We start from the raw sequence: 13,893 nt of genomic DNA, 5'->3' as shown, positions 1-13,893 counted from the left end.
CCCTTAACCCACCTGCTGTGACCTCTCATGCCTTGATGCTCCTGAAGCTGAAGCTGCTGTTTTCTCTGAAGCATCATCCCTGTTTTCACATCCTCCTGTGTACCTGAGGGCAGCTATTTCAAACTCTGCAGCTCTCATTTACTTCTGGGTGTGGAGAATGAATACTGGCTGACCTCAGCCCTGTCGAGATTCACAGGGGATTCCATCAGCAATTTCCCAGGATTGAAGAGGGACTCCCCCAGCACTTGTGACACTCCCTGCATCCTCTCACCTTTTCTTCCCACTCTGGCAAGTGAGGAAGGACTCGCCCCAGTAGCTCTGCTGTGTTTTCAGAAGGCTGACCTATCCCACAGAGCAACTGAGAGCCTCCAGCAAGCAAGGAGAAACCTCCTCCTGTGAGTAAATTTGGAGTTCCTGAGTGCAGCTGGCAGTTGCCAGCCTGGCCTCCATTTTCATCCAGCACAATCCTGCTGTTCTGTTTCTACCTACTAAAGCAGCAGTTGAGACCTTTGTGTACAGCTGCAGCTTGAGATTACTCGTTCCATCAGTTGAAAACAGAGTAGTTTCTGCAGCGACCTCTCCTTCCTCAGGGCAAACCCATCCCTTGCTGCTGTTCACCTGGCTCTGATGCAGCCTGATTGCAGCCATTTGTACAGCTCTGCAGCGGGCTCTGGTTTTGTCTGCTCACACACGGTAAGGGAGCAGAATGAAGCTCCAGAAAAGCAGGCATGGGTGTCTGTGGTGGCAAACAGCAGGTGTGTGTGTGTAAGGCCTTGCAGACTGGATCCTGACTTGGCCCGACACAGCCCTGAGAAAGCCAACATCTCTTCATGAAAACAGAAGCCTACAACAGCAAAAAACAACTTGTTTCTCTGCAAAATAATTCTACAGATTAGGTCTATTTTCCTGCACCTGTTTCAACAATCCCAACCGTCTCAGCTTTAAGAATGACAACAGTATTTCACAAACAACCCTTTCTTGCATGTACATGCTTTGTCCAAGACTGACCAATTACCATGGGGTAACAGCTTGTTACTGACCAAATGGAGATAGACACAGAAAGGTTTATAAAACTTCACACAAAGGGATGTAAAAAATAAACCTTTTTTCACTCCTGAAAAGAGTGTGTCTCATCTCTCTGAAATGAGGTCAACAGCAACAGGTGTCTTGCTGTATTTTCGGCATCAGTACCACTCCCTTGGCATGGAACAGTGGGACTGGGATCCTGCTCTGGCTGTGGTTGAAGAGCAAAGGCTGCATGGCCTTGCACCACCCTGCAAGTCATAAACTGAGGTCTGGCACCTGGAGACACGTGTGACAACAGTGAGCCACACCAGGCTCAGACAAACACCCTGTCCTGAGGACCTGGCAGTGTTCGACTGGAGCAGGCCTGCACTGTGTCACAGCTGGGCTTCCTTGAGGGCTGCAGCGTCACCTGGCACCAGTAAACACACACAGCTCGCACCAGCCCAATACAAGTGGTGACACCTCCAGCCAGCAAGCCTTGCCCCCAGCAGCAGGAGGTGGAAATGAGAAGAGCTCCTGCAGTCAGTGGGGCAGGAGGACTCCAGGGTGCAGCACGGCTGCAGCACATCCCTGAGGCACCACTGTGCTTTCCCATGCTGCCCCTAAATGGACTGGCACCTGCTGCTGGAAGGGCCCCTCATGGGCAGTAGCAGCTGTGAAAGGCCTTCTCCAGCTGTGGCAGCTCCTCTCTCTTGTCTGCAGCCAGAATTAGTTGGGGTGTCACTGTCCCATCTTGATGCAGCCAAGCGTCTGTTCCACAGGGCTTCAGCAAAGCCCGAGCACTTGCAGGCAGCTAGTTCTTTAAAAAGCTGTTTATTATCACAGTGGACGAGTGGAAAAACATGACACAGTGTACAGAGAAGGCTTCAGCAAATTACAAACAAGTCTGAAAAAAGTTACATTTGTCTCTGAGTAAACAAGGCTCTCCCTGCAAGCTGCAGAAGTGTTGCTCCAGTGCCCCTTACAAACAGGTTGGTAAGTCTAGGAAGAGCCTCAGCCAGAAATGCTGTGCAGATAAACAAGGGATGTCCTGCTGCTCCCAGAGCAGCCACCAGTTTGCCCTGCATGGCTCCCAGAGCTGGGATGTGCCCTGTGAAGCAGACCCCCTGCTCTGGGGGTGCTGGGAGCGGGATGCTATGAAACTCCTTGGTTTTGTTAAACCCAGAGTGAGCTGTGCTCATACCTTCAGTCCATCCAAACAAATGTTTGCTGCCCAAAATCACCTCTGGAAGGAGTGGCTGTCACTTGCTCTGTCTCTGGCACTGTAATCTTGTTTCAGTGCCAAACTCTGTCCTACATGGAGCTGGGCTTGATCCTGCCACATTTATCCTGAGGCTGCATTTAGCTGCTGCTGCAGCCCTGTAAATGCTGCTGTCCCTGAAAACACCCCCTGGATGCCCAGCTTGTAACAGCCAGGTATGGAACAAGATTTGCAACAGGGCTGAGCTTGTCACTACAAACAATGCCAAAGGCTGCTCTAGCCCAAAAAAGGGGCAGATGTGACTGCACTGGAAAGTTTGAGGGATGCTATTTCAGTCAATTAGTGAAACAAGGACAGGAACTGTAGTTTTAAACGTATTTTCTACCTGGTAAATGAGCAAATAATTCTGTGATTAGAGCAAAGTAGGAGCACACTTCCTCAAACATAGGCAAATTACACCTCTGGTGAAGGCTCTTCCTTGCACCAGTATCTTCTCCCTTCCATCAGAGCAGGCTGGCAAAACACACTCTGACAAGGTGCATGAGTCTCTGATTTGTTAAAGTCACTGAGAAGTCTTTAAAGGCTTTGCTTTGGCAGATGTTTTAGCAATTGAAATCCAGCTCATCTGTAACTGTGTGCCCTTTTGCTTCAGTAAACAAATGGCTCAGGTGCAGAAATCATTCAAGTTAGCTGAGTTCCCTCTGGCATGGTTGGAAAACCTCATCTGTCTCCCTGGGAAAAATCAGTGTTGATACCACAGGCACAGAGGAAAAGCCACTGAAAAATAACTAAGTTGGTTTTCTTCCCTTTTTATCCTTTATAACTGCAGGTTTTGTGAGAAGCCCAGTGAGTATTTGAGAATGTGTTAGGGAGCTGAAGGGTGTAGACAGAATTGAGGGCTAGGAAAGGTTTGCTACCTCATAGGAAATGGAGAAGCTCTGACCTACAAAGCAAGCACTTTCTTTGCTTCGTGGGGCAGATTTGGGAGATGAGGAGGTGAGGGTTCGTTGGTCTGGGATTTTAACTGGAGATTCTTCTTCCAACCTACCAAGGTTTTGTGTGTTTGTCAGCAACTGGAGAATTGTTTCTCCAAGTTTGGGGGCAGGGGGTGGGGAATGGTAACATGGAGAGGAAAAAAAATGGCTCACACTTTTCCATTTTAGGTTTATAAACTCAAACTCTACCCCCTACACTGTAGGGTAGAGTTTGAGTTTATAAAGCTCCCACAAAAAATAATCAAACATCCCACTCCTTTGCTAACTGATTTCTTTTAAAGCCTCTAAAGTTACACTCCCTAAGTATTGAAGTTGGAGGGAGAAGACCCAACTTTATTGTTCAGCATCTGACTCCGTTTATTCACTCAACCAGTCACTTTTTATAACCGTGTTAATTAAGTTCATGCATATTGCAAAATCTGAGCTCCTGACAGGCTGTAGAGAAAACTTCAGCTCCTCCTTTTGTTTACAATACCTGAAGTTAGTTTACTGAAACCAAGATCAGTGTTCCCACCACGATATGAAGAGTTCTCAAAACCTTCATATCTATTCCCAGACTGGCTGTCTGTTCCCAGTAGCAGCCAAGGACAGAACGGTCTGAGAATCTTGTTGTTTATATAAAAGGTGGCTGAGAACCTAATTATTTACAGGATCAAGCCTGGGAAAGGCTGCTTTTTCCCTTAGCTGAATACCTTCATGGCCTTTTTCTTTAAGCCATGCTTAAACCAGGCTCTCCACACCTAAGCAATAATCATTTGGGGGAGGATAATGTTTTCTTGCTGGTCCTTGTTATTACTACTGCCCCTTGCCTTGCTGTGTCCACTGATTCAAGCACAGACTAAAAGCTTTCCAGGCCAATCTCAATCCTCCTGTGTGCTTGCCTGTTGCTGGGAGAAGGGATTTCTACTTGATGCAGTTGATTTTCAATTGTCCTTTCTCCCCACTGATGCTGGGCAACGTGACATTGGTGTAGTGGCACCAGCACGGAGCTGAGGCCAGGAGCCAAGGCAATGAACAGCCTGCTAATTAATTGTTCACATTTCTCTCCAGACCCCCTCCCCAGAACAAACACTGTGGAAACAGGAGGCAGCTGTTTCTATGCAGCCCTCTGGAAATGTGAAGCAAAAGTGGTTTACTGCCCGTGTTATGGCTTTACCATAAAAAAATGTGATGGCAGCAAGGGCTTCTGGTTGCATGAAAGAAAATGGACTGGCTTTGATATGAGACAAAAAGATTACTGAAAATAATCTGAGCCTGATGCATCTGTTCCTACCCATCCAAAAAACCCCAACAACAAAAAAAAAGCAGTGTCTGTGATGCTGCCTGTAGTCAGTGGAGAAAGAGGGACCTAATTTCTAGGCAGGAAGAAGGAATTAATGTTCAAAACACCAAGCAACTACTATAGATACTGTTTCTGGTAAAGCTGTGTATATATTCATTTTCAGTTCTGAGGCAGGTAATACTCAGAGCTGATGGAGTTTGTGCATCTTGCACCCTTTCTTGTATATGCATACTTGTATGTCTTTATTTATGAATATAAATAAGTTAACAGATTATTTACATCACTGTACAGAATAGATCTAAACTCAGTTATCAAAATGGATACACCTGCCAGTGGACTTAGTCTGTTAACACTTTGCATTTCATCTTCAAAGCACCAAACAAACATTAATTATTTACCCAGACAGCTTCCCACTCACCAAAAGGATAAAAAATAACAGGCAGGGTAAGAGATGGAGCTGAGGGAGTGCAGTGTGTTCATAAAAAGGCAGCTTATTGTGTATCTCTCTCCTGCCACGAGCACTGTAGACTGATGCCTTTATAAACTCTGCAGTCCAAGTGTAGGAGTAGCCTTTGTTAACACCAACTTGGCAAAATGGGAAAGTCCTCATTCAAAAGCAAATGATCCGCTCTTCATTTTCAAAAGCTTTGGCCTCTTCTTGGCTTATCAGGTTCCCATTCAAGCTGGAGGAGGAGAACAAAAGGGATGTGAGTGAAAGTAAGGTAGTGACCATTTCCCAGCATCTGTGTGCATCATCTTTGGTGCAGAGGTTTGAAATGTCACGTGGGCTGCATGCTTCTCAGCTGGGAATGGGTGTTAGGCTGGATCCAGCACTGCTGTTCCCACTGCACATCCAAGGAACAAGGCTCTTCCTCAGAAATAAAACCTGAACACACACCTAAGCTCCAGTAACTGAACTTGGCATTGGAAACCCAGCTGTTTGCATTTCAGCAAGCAGCACAAAGTTGACAAAGGTTCTTACTGTACAGTGGGCTGGTTTAAAGATATTTAAAGTCTACAGAGCATTTTGTGTCTTCCATGACAACATGGGAAGAAAATTCTGTGAAGCATTCAAGCATTATTAATGTGAAATGACCGATAGTTAAATTTTCAATTCTGGCTACATAAAGATAATCTACATTGATACTTATACCCCTGAAAATGAGCAGCCTGGTTAAGTGCTGCTCTCTGAAATGTTGAAATCCATTAAACCATGCAGATTTATGAAATTACTTGGGTTAATGAATGCCTCTGAACATTCAGGCCAGAATCAAAAGACAGATTTCAGTCTGAAGATTCAGAATGATCTGAGGGGAAGTTGATGCCTCTTCTGTAGACGAAAGCTGACAGTGGCTTTTGGAAAAAGTACCTCTTCCACATCTCCAGGGAACACACCAGTCAGACAGTGAGTCATTGTCTTTCTAAGCAAGAATTCAGTGTCCTTTCACTGAAACAAATACATATATTTAAAAATAAATTTCATGTTCAATAATAAAGCAGCAGTGCTAAAACCAGCTCAGTTCTATTGACTCCTGAGCTCCCTGAGGTGAGGGAAGGAATGTGGTATTTGGCTTTCTGCCTTAAATGTACACGTGTGACTATGTGATGCCCACCTAATCTACAACAAACAAATCCTACAAAAAGTTAATCATCTTGTAGCTTAGCACTTTCAGTATGTTTGGAGCACCGCCCAAAAAAATCCAAGCACAAATGCTGTGAAGCAGACTAGTAATGCTGATTAAAGGTAACCATCTCCTGCTTATTTGGCATTTAGGTCCTGAAAAGCATGGACATGTTCAGAAGTTAAAAAATATAAACAACAAGCAAAGCTGGGTCTATAAATTCAGGCCCTGATTCTGCAAATCAGTGGTACAGACAGATGTGAACCAAGAAAACTGCCTGACATTCATAACACACAAGGAAACGTTTCAATGGCAGTGGCTTTTTACATGTCTGAAATCCACAGCTGGAACTACAACCCCTGCCTCACATAAACTTGCTCTGAATTTTTTAGGCTGGGAAGTAGTAAGGCCAGTAGGGTTTTAAAGGGAAAGGAAGTTTACAAAGTGACCCTTTGAGAAAGGGACATTTACCAGATTTCTTGAATAGTCGTGTTCTCCTTGAGAGCTTCACTGAGGCACTTCACCCCTTTGGCTGTAATTTGATTCTGGATAAGCCTGAAAAAAAAAAAAGCATTTCATGTCAATCTAACATGCAAACTAATTTGCAGCACATGCACAACCTGTGCTCAGCTTGACATTAAGGAGCAAAGCTGTCTGCCACAAGAAAATGACTGTGATTTTATCTGTGAGAATGGTACACAGTATTGGTCAAATGTCCCACATGCACTTTCAGAAACTAAGCTCAGAGTATTAATCTTTTCCATTTAATCTTGCATGTGGTTCCATTCTGGAGATTCTGAGCAATTTTAATTACACAGCTGACAAATTTCTGCTATGTTCACTAGTGGTAGGGGATTGTGGTATTTAGACTGAGACAGACAAACCTCTCAGCTCTGCTTTCTTACTAAGAAGACTGTGAGACATTTTTAAGTGATGTACAGAAAATTCTGAGTACAGACCCTGTGTGGGCCTAGTGTTTTAGCAGTTATGATCCAGAAGCTGCCAAATATTGCAGTCTTGTTTATTAGACCAACAAGATCTTTGAAAAATAAAGCATTGATTCTGACTCTGGTATGAGCAGGTGCAAGTCCCAGTGAAGCCAACTTGCCAGCTATAAATTATGTCTCATCTGAGCTTAGGGAAGGAAAAAAAACATACCTAAAATCCTCAAGCAGTGAAACTGATGAAGCAGTAGGTAACTCTTATCAACCACTGTAGACCATCCCACTAGCTAAAGATGAACAAAGGCCACTCATCTGCATGAGTATAAAAATACTCATCAGCCTAGCTTAATTCAGTACTCACCTTTCAGTCCACCATGGTGAGCCCCACAGCTGTACTATTCCATGTGCCTGGTTGCATGAATCCCTCAGGATTCAGGATGAGGCTGAAAATTGGAGTGTATTGAACAATTTCTGAGGGAAGGAGGGAGGGAAGAAGGCATTCCCATTAAAGGAGTTTCTGCACTTGGAATCAAAATGCAAAGGGATCCAGTACAGTCTTTCTGCTACTGGAAAAAGACTTTAACTCAGCCTCAAGTTCAACTATCTATATAGGTTACCACTTTTGGAGGTATCCACTGGTGCAATCAACAAAGCAGGATATCAATTTGGGCACTGGCAGACACCCTTGGACAACACTGAGCCATGACAAAGACATTCATCTCGATTACTATGCCTGCTTTGGCTGGGGTAAGTTTTATTATGAATTCAACCCAAACTGCTCAGTGAATTATATCTGCAGCTGTGCACAAAGAAATCAAGCACTTCCCCCACTGTCTTTTCATTTTCAGGGTGATGGGCACCATAGCTTTTGCTGCTTTCAAAAGAGGCTGTGAGTACTTGGCACCCATGACAGCCAGCATGCTTCCTAAGGGGCTGGAACTAGGAATAATACAGGGAGTGTGCTGGAGGGTGGTCAGCCAAGTCTTTGTAAATCATACAAAGGGACTCCATGTCTGGTGTTCCCTTGATCACTTGAGATGAATGGATGGCTATTTTTTTTTTACAGCTCCCATCTGCCCAACCCCATCCATTGGCAACCTCTGGATTAGAAAAGCCAACGCTGTGTTTTCTTAGAAGTGTAAGAAGTCTTACAGTGATTGCTAGAAATAATCCCTGGTTTCCTGGGGATTGATGCCTTGGAGATGAGTGTCATGCATCAGTGTATTGCTAGCTTGAAAAGCAAGCATCAGGCAAATGTGACATGTATCTGTCTGTCACCTAGGTTGTTGGTTGAAGAGTTACTTTCATAGCATGATAATAAACAGAAAGAATTGTAATAACCTTATGCTGTTCTAGCTGACTGCTTGGGGTTTTGGTTTGTTTTTTTTTTTAACTTTTGATTTTGAGGTCAATACTGTTCCCCTAATGAGAGACGAAATCAATCATTAGTTTGAAAGTTACCAGAAACAGCTTGAACTTTTCCCTGTATGGAAGCAGGTTCCAAATGCTAGACAGCAGCTTTATTAACTTCCCGTTAGAACTGTCTACAAGCAGTCAGCTGCATCCAGACCATGCACAGAAGCTGTTACTGTGACCTACATAGACTTGGAAGGTGAAGCTTTAATGTAGTGACTGCCAAAGAGCCTGTGCCACTGTGGAATGTAACTCACCATAAATGCACCAGTTTCTTGTTGACCTTCAGCATCTCTGCAAAACTCATTGCTGCCTCATCATCCAGCTCGTTTTTAGTCAACCTAAGTGGGAGAGAAAATGTCCACTTAGGATGTTGACATTATTTTTCAGCCCCCTTTTTTGCAGCTTTCTGTGACTTAGCTTTAGACAGCCAAAGGGGGATGTGCTGTTCCTGCCCTGAGCAATTTGTAAAGGCTGGACACAAAGAGATATTGAAGAGAAGCCCTGGAGGTAAAAGAGACAAGAGTATCAGATCTTTATTTCTCTGAGCAATGCTCTAGTGATACTTTCTCATGATGCTTTAGTGTCTAAAAGGTGAATGAGGTGTGGTGGGAAAAGGTACAGACAACACTGAAGAGGTGCAAAAACTGAGGACAAAGAACTTGACTTCATATGATGGAAAGAAGAGAAGGTGGGGAAAGCAAGATGGAGGGAGCAGAGTGAGGTATGACACTGGTCACTGGAATGTATCCCAAAGGACATGTGCTGCTGATCCATTACTCATGCCCACACTCTTCCAAAGGGATACCTTATAGCTTGCTGATAGGGAAAGCAGAGGGGATGAGGGCAGGGAGAAGGAGCAGGGAGAGTAGGAAGGGCAATGGGATTGGAGGACATAAACCAGCATTTTGCTCTGGAAAAGGAAGCAGAGGAGAAAGAGACCACACTGTCAATTACCAGAATATCCTCACGGAGTTGTTGTGCTGCATGGCTTCAGCAATACTCTTGCCTCCCTCTGTTGTGATGCCATTGAATGCAAGACTGTGAAGTAAAGATACAAATGTCTAAGAAGCAAAACCACTTGGCTCTCCCACTGCAAATATCCTGGATGATCTGCTTCCCAGATGTACAGCTCAGCATTTGTGTGTTTCAAAGGCTGACATACTTCACAAACCACTTACAACTTTTACAAGTGAGAGCAGTTCACAGTCTGCAGCCTGAGTGAGCTCTATCAAACAGTCCACGAGGTTTGCTGTCAGTGAGTTGTGCTCTTGGGACTGACAGCAGAGTTGCACTCAGTAATTTTGAGAGTTGAGGCTCTTAACAAGGACAAAGAGTTGTGCTTAGCAGCACACAGGTTTTTACATGTGTTTGTCATCCCTGTACAAAGTGGACACTTTGTCCTTTAAGTCCTCCAGGCATCCAAATACTTCATTCTTCTTCTACATACAACACCTTCTTTGTGTATGGAGAGATGAGCTTGTAAATGCTTTCCATTACAAACCACAAACATTCCTTAGTCTGCCCTTCATTCTTTGAAGAGACATTGGCAAAATCAACCAGTCAAAGTTATGCTCTGGGCTTTAGGAGTTCAGAAAGCATCTCCCCCCTTAAAATAATGCAAGGCCTCAAAAAATGTAGAAAGGGGAACCAAGCAGAGCAATAACACAAGTATGTATTGGCATGAGTCCCTCCTAGCTTCAGCTTAAACTGGATATTCTCAGTCCATCATGCCTGGGCCTAAAAATGGCAAATAAAGTAAACTGATGTACTAGGGATTACCTTCCCTTGGTCTTCACATAAAGCTACCACAGGTGCTTACTATGAATGCTAATCATGGAGCAAGATTAGCCACGAGCAAGTACACTGCAGAGCAGAGGATTCACCTTGCACAAATGCCAGCAAACCCAAGCTCGAGACAGCACAGTTGCTCCTCTTTATCTCTGCAAATACATTCATCAGCATATTTGCTCTCATCTGAGAATCCCTGAGCTCTGATTCAAGTTCAAAATGTTTTCTTTCAAGTCTGATGCGTCTGGATGGATTGTGCAATTATGGGAAGATGGCTATTTCAGATGGCTTTTAAGTTTAAATATATCTAGGTCACTGCACCTGTTCAGCTTTTAATTTTTAAGCTTGACTACCCGCTTGCAGAAAAGAGGACAAGGCACCAGCTCTGAAATCCCTGGATCTGAAGTGGCAGCAATAAACTCTCCAGAGATCCCCGAACTCCCAGAGTATTTCTGAAGAAACTAATGCCATGTGCCACCTTGTGGGGAAACTAAGGAGCCTTGCCTGCTCCACTCACCCTGGAGGCCAGTGGAACTGGGAGACAAACAGAAAGGGTCACCATGAACCCAGTGCTCCAGCTGTGTGGAGGGACTCCAAAACATCTTTAAATCTTTAAATCCCCAGCCAGCATTTGAAAGTTTAGCAGGGAATGGGCTGTTTAACACGCTGGTTTCTGCTGTGCTTCCAACCTCACCTGTGTTATGGCTTCCAGAAGGCTGGTTTGAGATCCATCCCTGAACTCCAGTGACATCCAACACTGAATGTGTGGTGGTGTAGCTCCACTGGAGCACAGGATAAGCCCAAATGTAAGAATGTCCCAGCCCCTCATATTACGGCCTACAAAGTGCTTTGGTAAGAGCTGCTGCACTTTTTAAATAGATGCTGTTCATACTGAGCTCACTGGGAACCCGATTCTGTGACAGCTGGTGCCTCCTCCTGCTAATGCTCTCAGATCAAAATGGCACCCACTGACCATGTGCCTTCACAAATGGCAGACCTCTGTGCAGCATGAGGGCAGGAGGTGCACACAGAGGACAGGATGCCAGTCATGTGGTATTTTTAACTTGCCTAAAGGCTGCACAGGGCTTTTTGACAGAGTCTGGCCTCGCTTGCATCAGGGACCTCTTGGCTGCACAGCAAAGGCTGCAATACCAGATGGCATTCCAAGCCAATCCTTGGTGGGAAGAGTCACTGCTTCACAGCAGGATGGAAAAGGCAGCACTGCACCAAGCTGTCTGGCTCTGCTGATGTCTTACCTCACGTTTGTTAACCTGGGGTGGTTCCTCAGGGCATCTGCAAATGCCTTTGCTCCTTCGTCTCCAACTTGATTACCCCACATCCTAGTGAAGAGAGGAGAACATGAGGTATCAGTTGTGCTGCCCTTTTGACTCTTGGCAATTAATTCTCCCTGTTTCCCTCCCCTCCACTCCTTCCTGGTTACTTCCCAGCCTTTCAGGCTCATGAGGAACCTGGCAGGTACCCTCCCCAGTGAGGCAGGTGTGTCCCACTGCCTGCACATGGCACCAGTAACCTCTGCTGACTCACCAGCACCCTCAGGCCACAGCACAGAGGCAGCTCTAGGAGACAGCCTGTGCAGCAGGAACCTGCTGCACACTGGTAAGAAATAGTATTTCCAAAGGCAAAACCATCCTTGATTACACAAAGGGTTTTCATGGGAGAGAAGGTAACATGGTACAAGCTGGAGAGATTTGATCAGAAACTAGGAATACCGGGTCAAATCCTTTCCATGCAGAGTAACCACTTTGAAAATTCACCTTGTATTACAAGGTTTGAAAACACCTCTGCTGAGGTCTGTGTTGTTGGGTTTTTTACAGGGATCCTGGCTTGATGACTCAGAGCCACACTCAGCTTATGGGTAATTAGTTGGCAGCTCTTTTAAAATCAATTGAGCTCTGTGGTATCTAAACATATGGACTTCCAGTAAGTTCCCCAGAATTTCCTTGTCCTCCAGAGCCAGTGCAGTTTGCTATTTCAACATTTCTCTCCAAGCTATCCTAAGTCCATTTGGAGTGATCATTTCCTCCACAGGAGAAGATAGGAGTCCTTCACTGAAATTACAGCAAGTACAGCACAGCAGACCCAGCTATATGGAAGTGTGCAGGTTGCTCACTGTATTTGTGAAATGTTGTAGAACAACAAAATTAAAGGCCAAAAATCTGATTGTACACATCCAGTTTCCATGTCTCACAGCTACTGTGATTTTCACAATGGCCAAGCAGAGGTTTTAATTCCATGTATTCAAGTACTAAATTTTAAGAAATGTGTTCTCCTGTAGAGTGAAAAAAGAAACTTTGCCAGATTTGCCAGAAGAGGAAAAAATAAATAAAATAAATCAAACCTAGCACCTTTCCTGAGAAAAAGGGCAGGAACTAAAGGTTTGGAGTACATGCAGAGCTCTCTCCAATAATAGCACTTTGCAATTAGGGACAGCCTAAGGGAAAAGGACAATGTGAATACCCTTTTATTGTCCCAGCTCACAACTTTATCAGCATGTGATGCAGAAGGTTTGACAGGTGTAACAATGACACTCAATAACTAGATGCAGTGCCAACTGTCATAAAACCACACAGACTTAAAAACAACCAAGTATCTCTAAAGAAGTTGTGCTGCCATAAAGAAAGTGGCTAGCTCTATATACTGTCCTCTTGTTTGTTTGTTTCTCCTTTAAGCTTCCGTCAGAACAGCGAAAAAGAAAAAAAACAGATGCCAAAACCCAAACCAACATTGAGTGAACTGAAGAACAACAAAGCAGCATTTTCTTCCATGAAAAATGTGGCTATGCCTCTACACTTGTTTGTTCTAATGCTGTTGTTGAGAAGGGAAAGAATAGGAGGAGAGAAGGTAAGCATGAAAAAAAGGAATCCTAAGGGATTTACAGGTGCCTGGCCAAGACCAAGCCCTAACTTCTGCTCTTTACACTGAACTTACCCAATTTCAAACATTGTCTTGCTCTTCTGGATGGCCTGGGCAAGGCACTTCCCTCCTTCGCTCGTTATTTTGTTTGCTCCTATTCTGCACAAAGTACAGAAATTGATGAGGTGCATCACTTACAACTGTGCAGCTATCAGAACACCAGCTCAGAAAGCCACACAAGTACTTAAGGCTAATTAACTCTGCAGGTTACCTGCAGTTATCAAAGATTAACCCAGAGTGAAAAAATACTCAGGCACTTGACCTTTGACTAAAAGACATAATTTTATGTTGTCTTTTGCATGTTTTGCATGTCAGCCCTCCAAATCAGAAGTACTGCAGTAGAGTCTTGGGTTTGGTGCTCAGTATGTTAGAAATGAGCTTTAGGAACTGATCCTCAGGGCAAGGACCCCGGCCTTGTTTTTAATATAATTCATACAATCAGCAATTGCTACAGAGCTCATGAATTACAGGCAGCATGTTTCATGATGCCACAGGGAACAGAATATTTCTTGACTGTGTGTTTCCAGAGCAGACTGCAGCTGAGAGGCACAGACCGCAATAATTTCAAGTCTTTCTGTTGTAAGCACAGGCTCTAGGCAGTGGCATAGGTCAGTGCAGCAGTCAGTCCCAGGCTGGCATTTTACACAAGGCCTCTTCTATTTTTGGCCTACATGGATATCAAATG

General features: G+C 44.4%; 1 protein-coding gene across 4 annotated transcripts in view; it reads right to left on the bottom strand.

The window, feature by feature from the left end:
• Positions 1-1,843: 1,843 nt before the first annotated feature.
• Positions 1,844-13,893, bottom strand: part of NOD1 (nucleotide binding oligomerization domain containing 1) — a 28,106-nt gene continuing 16,056 nt past the window's right edge. For 2 of the 4 annotated variants that reach the window (XM_064704749.1, XM_064704750.1), the window contains exons 7-12: positions 13,224-13,307; positions 11,531-11,614; positions 9,441-9,524; positions 8,741-8,824; positions 6,598-6,681; positions 1,844-5,187 (exon numbers count right to left, since the gene is read on the bottom strand). In XM_064704749.1, the coding sequence (XP_064560819.1) occupies positions 5,115-5,187; positions 6,598-6,681; positions 8,741-8,824; positions 9,441-9,524; positions 11,531-11,614; positions 13,224-13,307 (493 nt within the window). In that variant the 3' untranslated portion in view covers positions 1,844-5,114. Of the gene's footprint in view, positions 5,188-6,597; positions 6,682-8,740; positions 8,988-9,440; positions 9,525-11,530; positions 11,615-13,223; positions 13,308-13,893 lie in introns of those variants that run through there. The other 2 variants (XR_010439131.1, XR_010439132.1) reach the window with 2 other exon arrangements.

Source organism: Zonotrichia leucophrys, chromosome 2 (assembly GCF_028769735.1).
Source record: "Zonotrichia leucophrys gambelii isolate GWCS_2022_RI chromosome 2, RI_Zleu_2.0, whole genome shotgun sequence".
Classification (NCBI taxonomy): domain Eukaryota; kingdom Metazoa; phylum Chordata; class Aves; order Passeriformes; family Passerellidae; genus Zonotrichia; species Zonotrichia leucophrys.
Note: the sequence above shows the minus strand (reverse complement) of the source record. Positions and strands in the feature narration are given on the sequence as shown.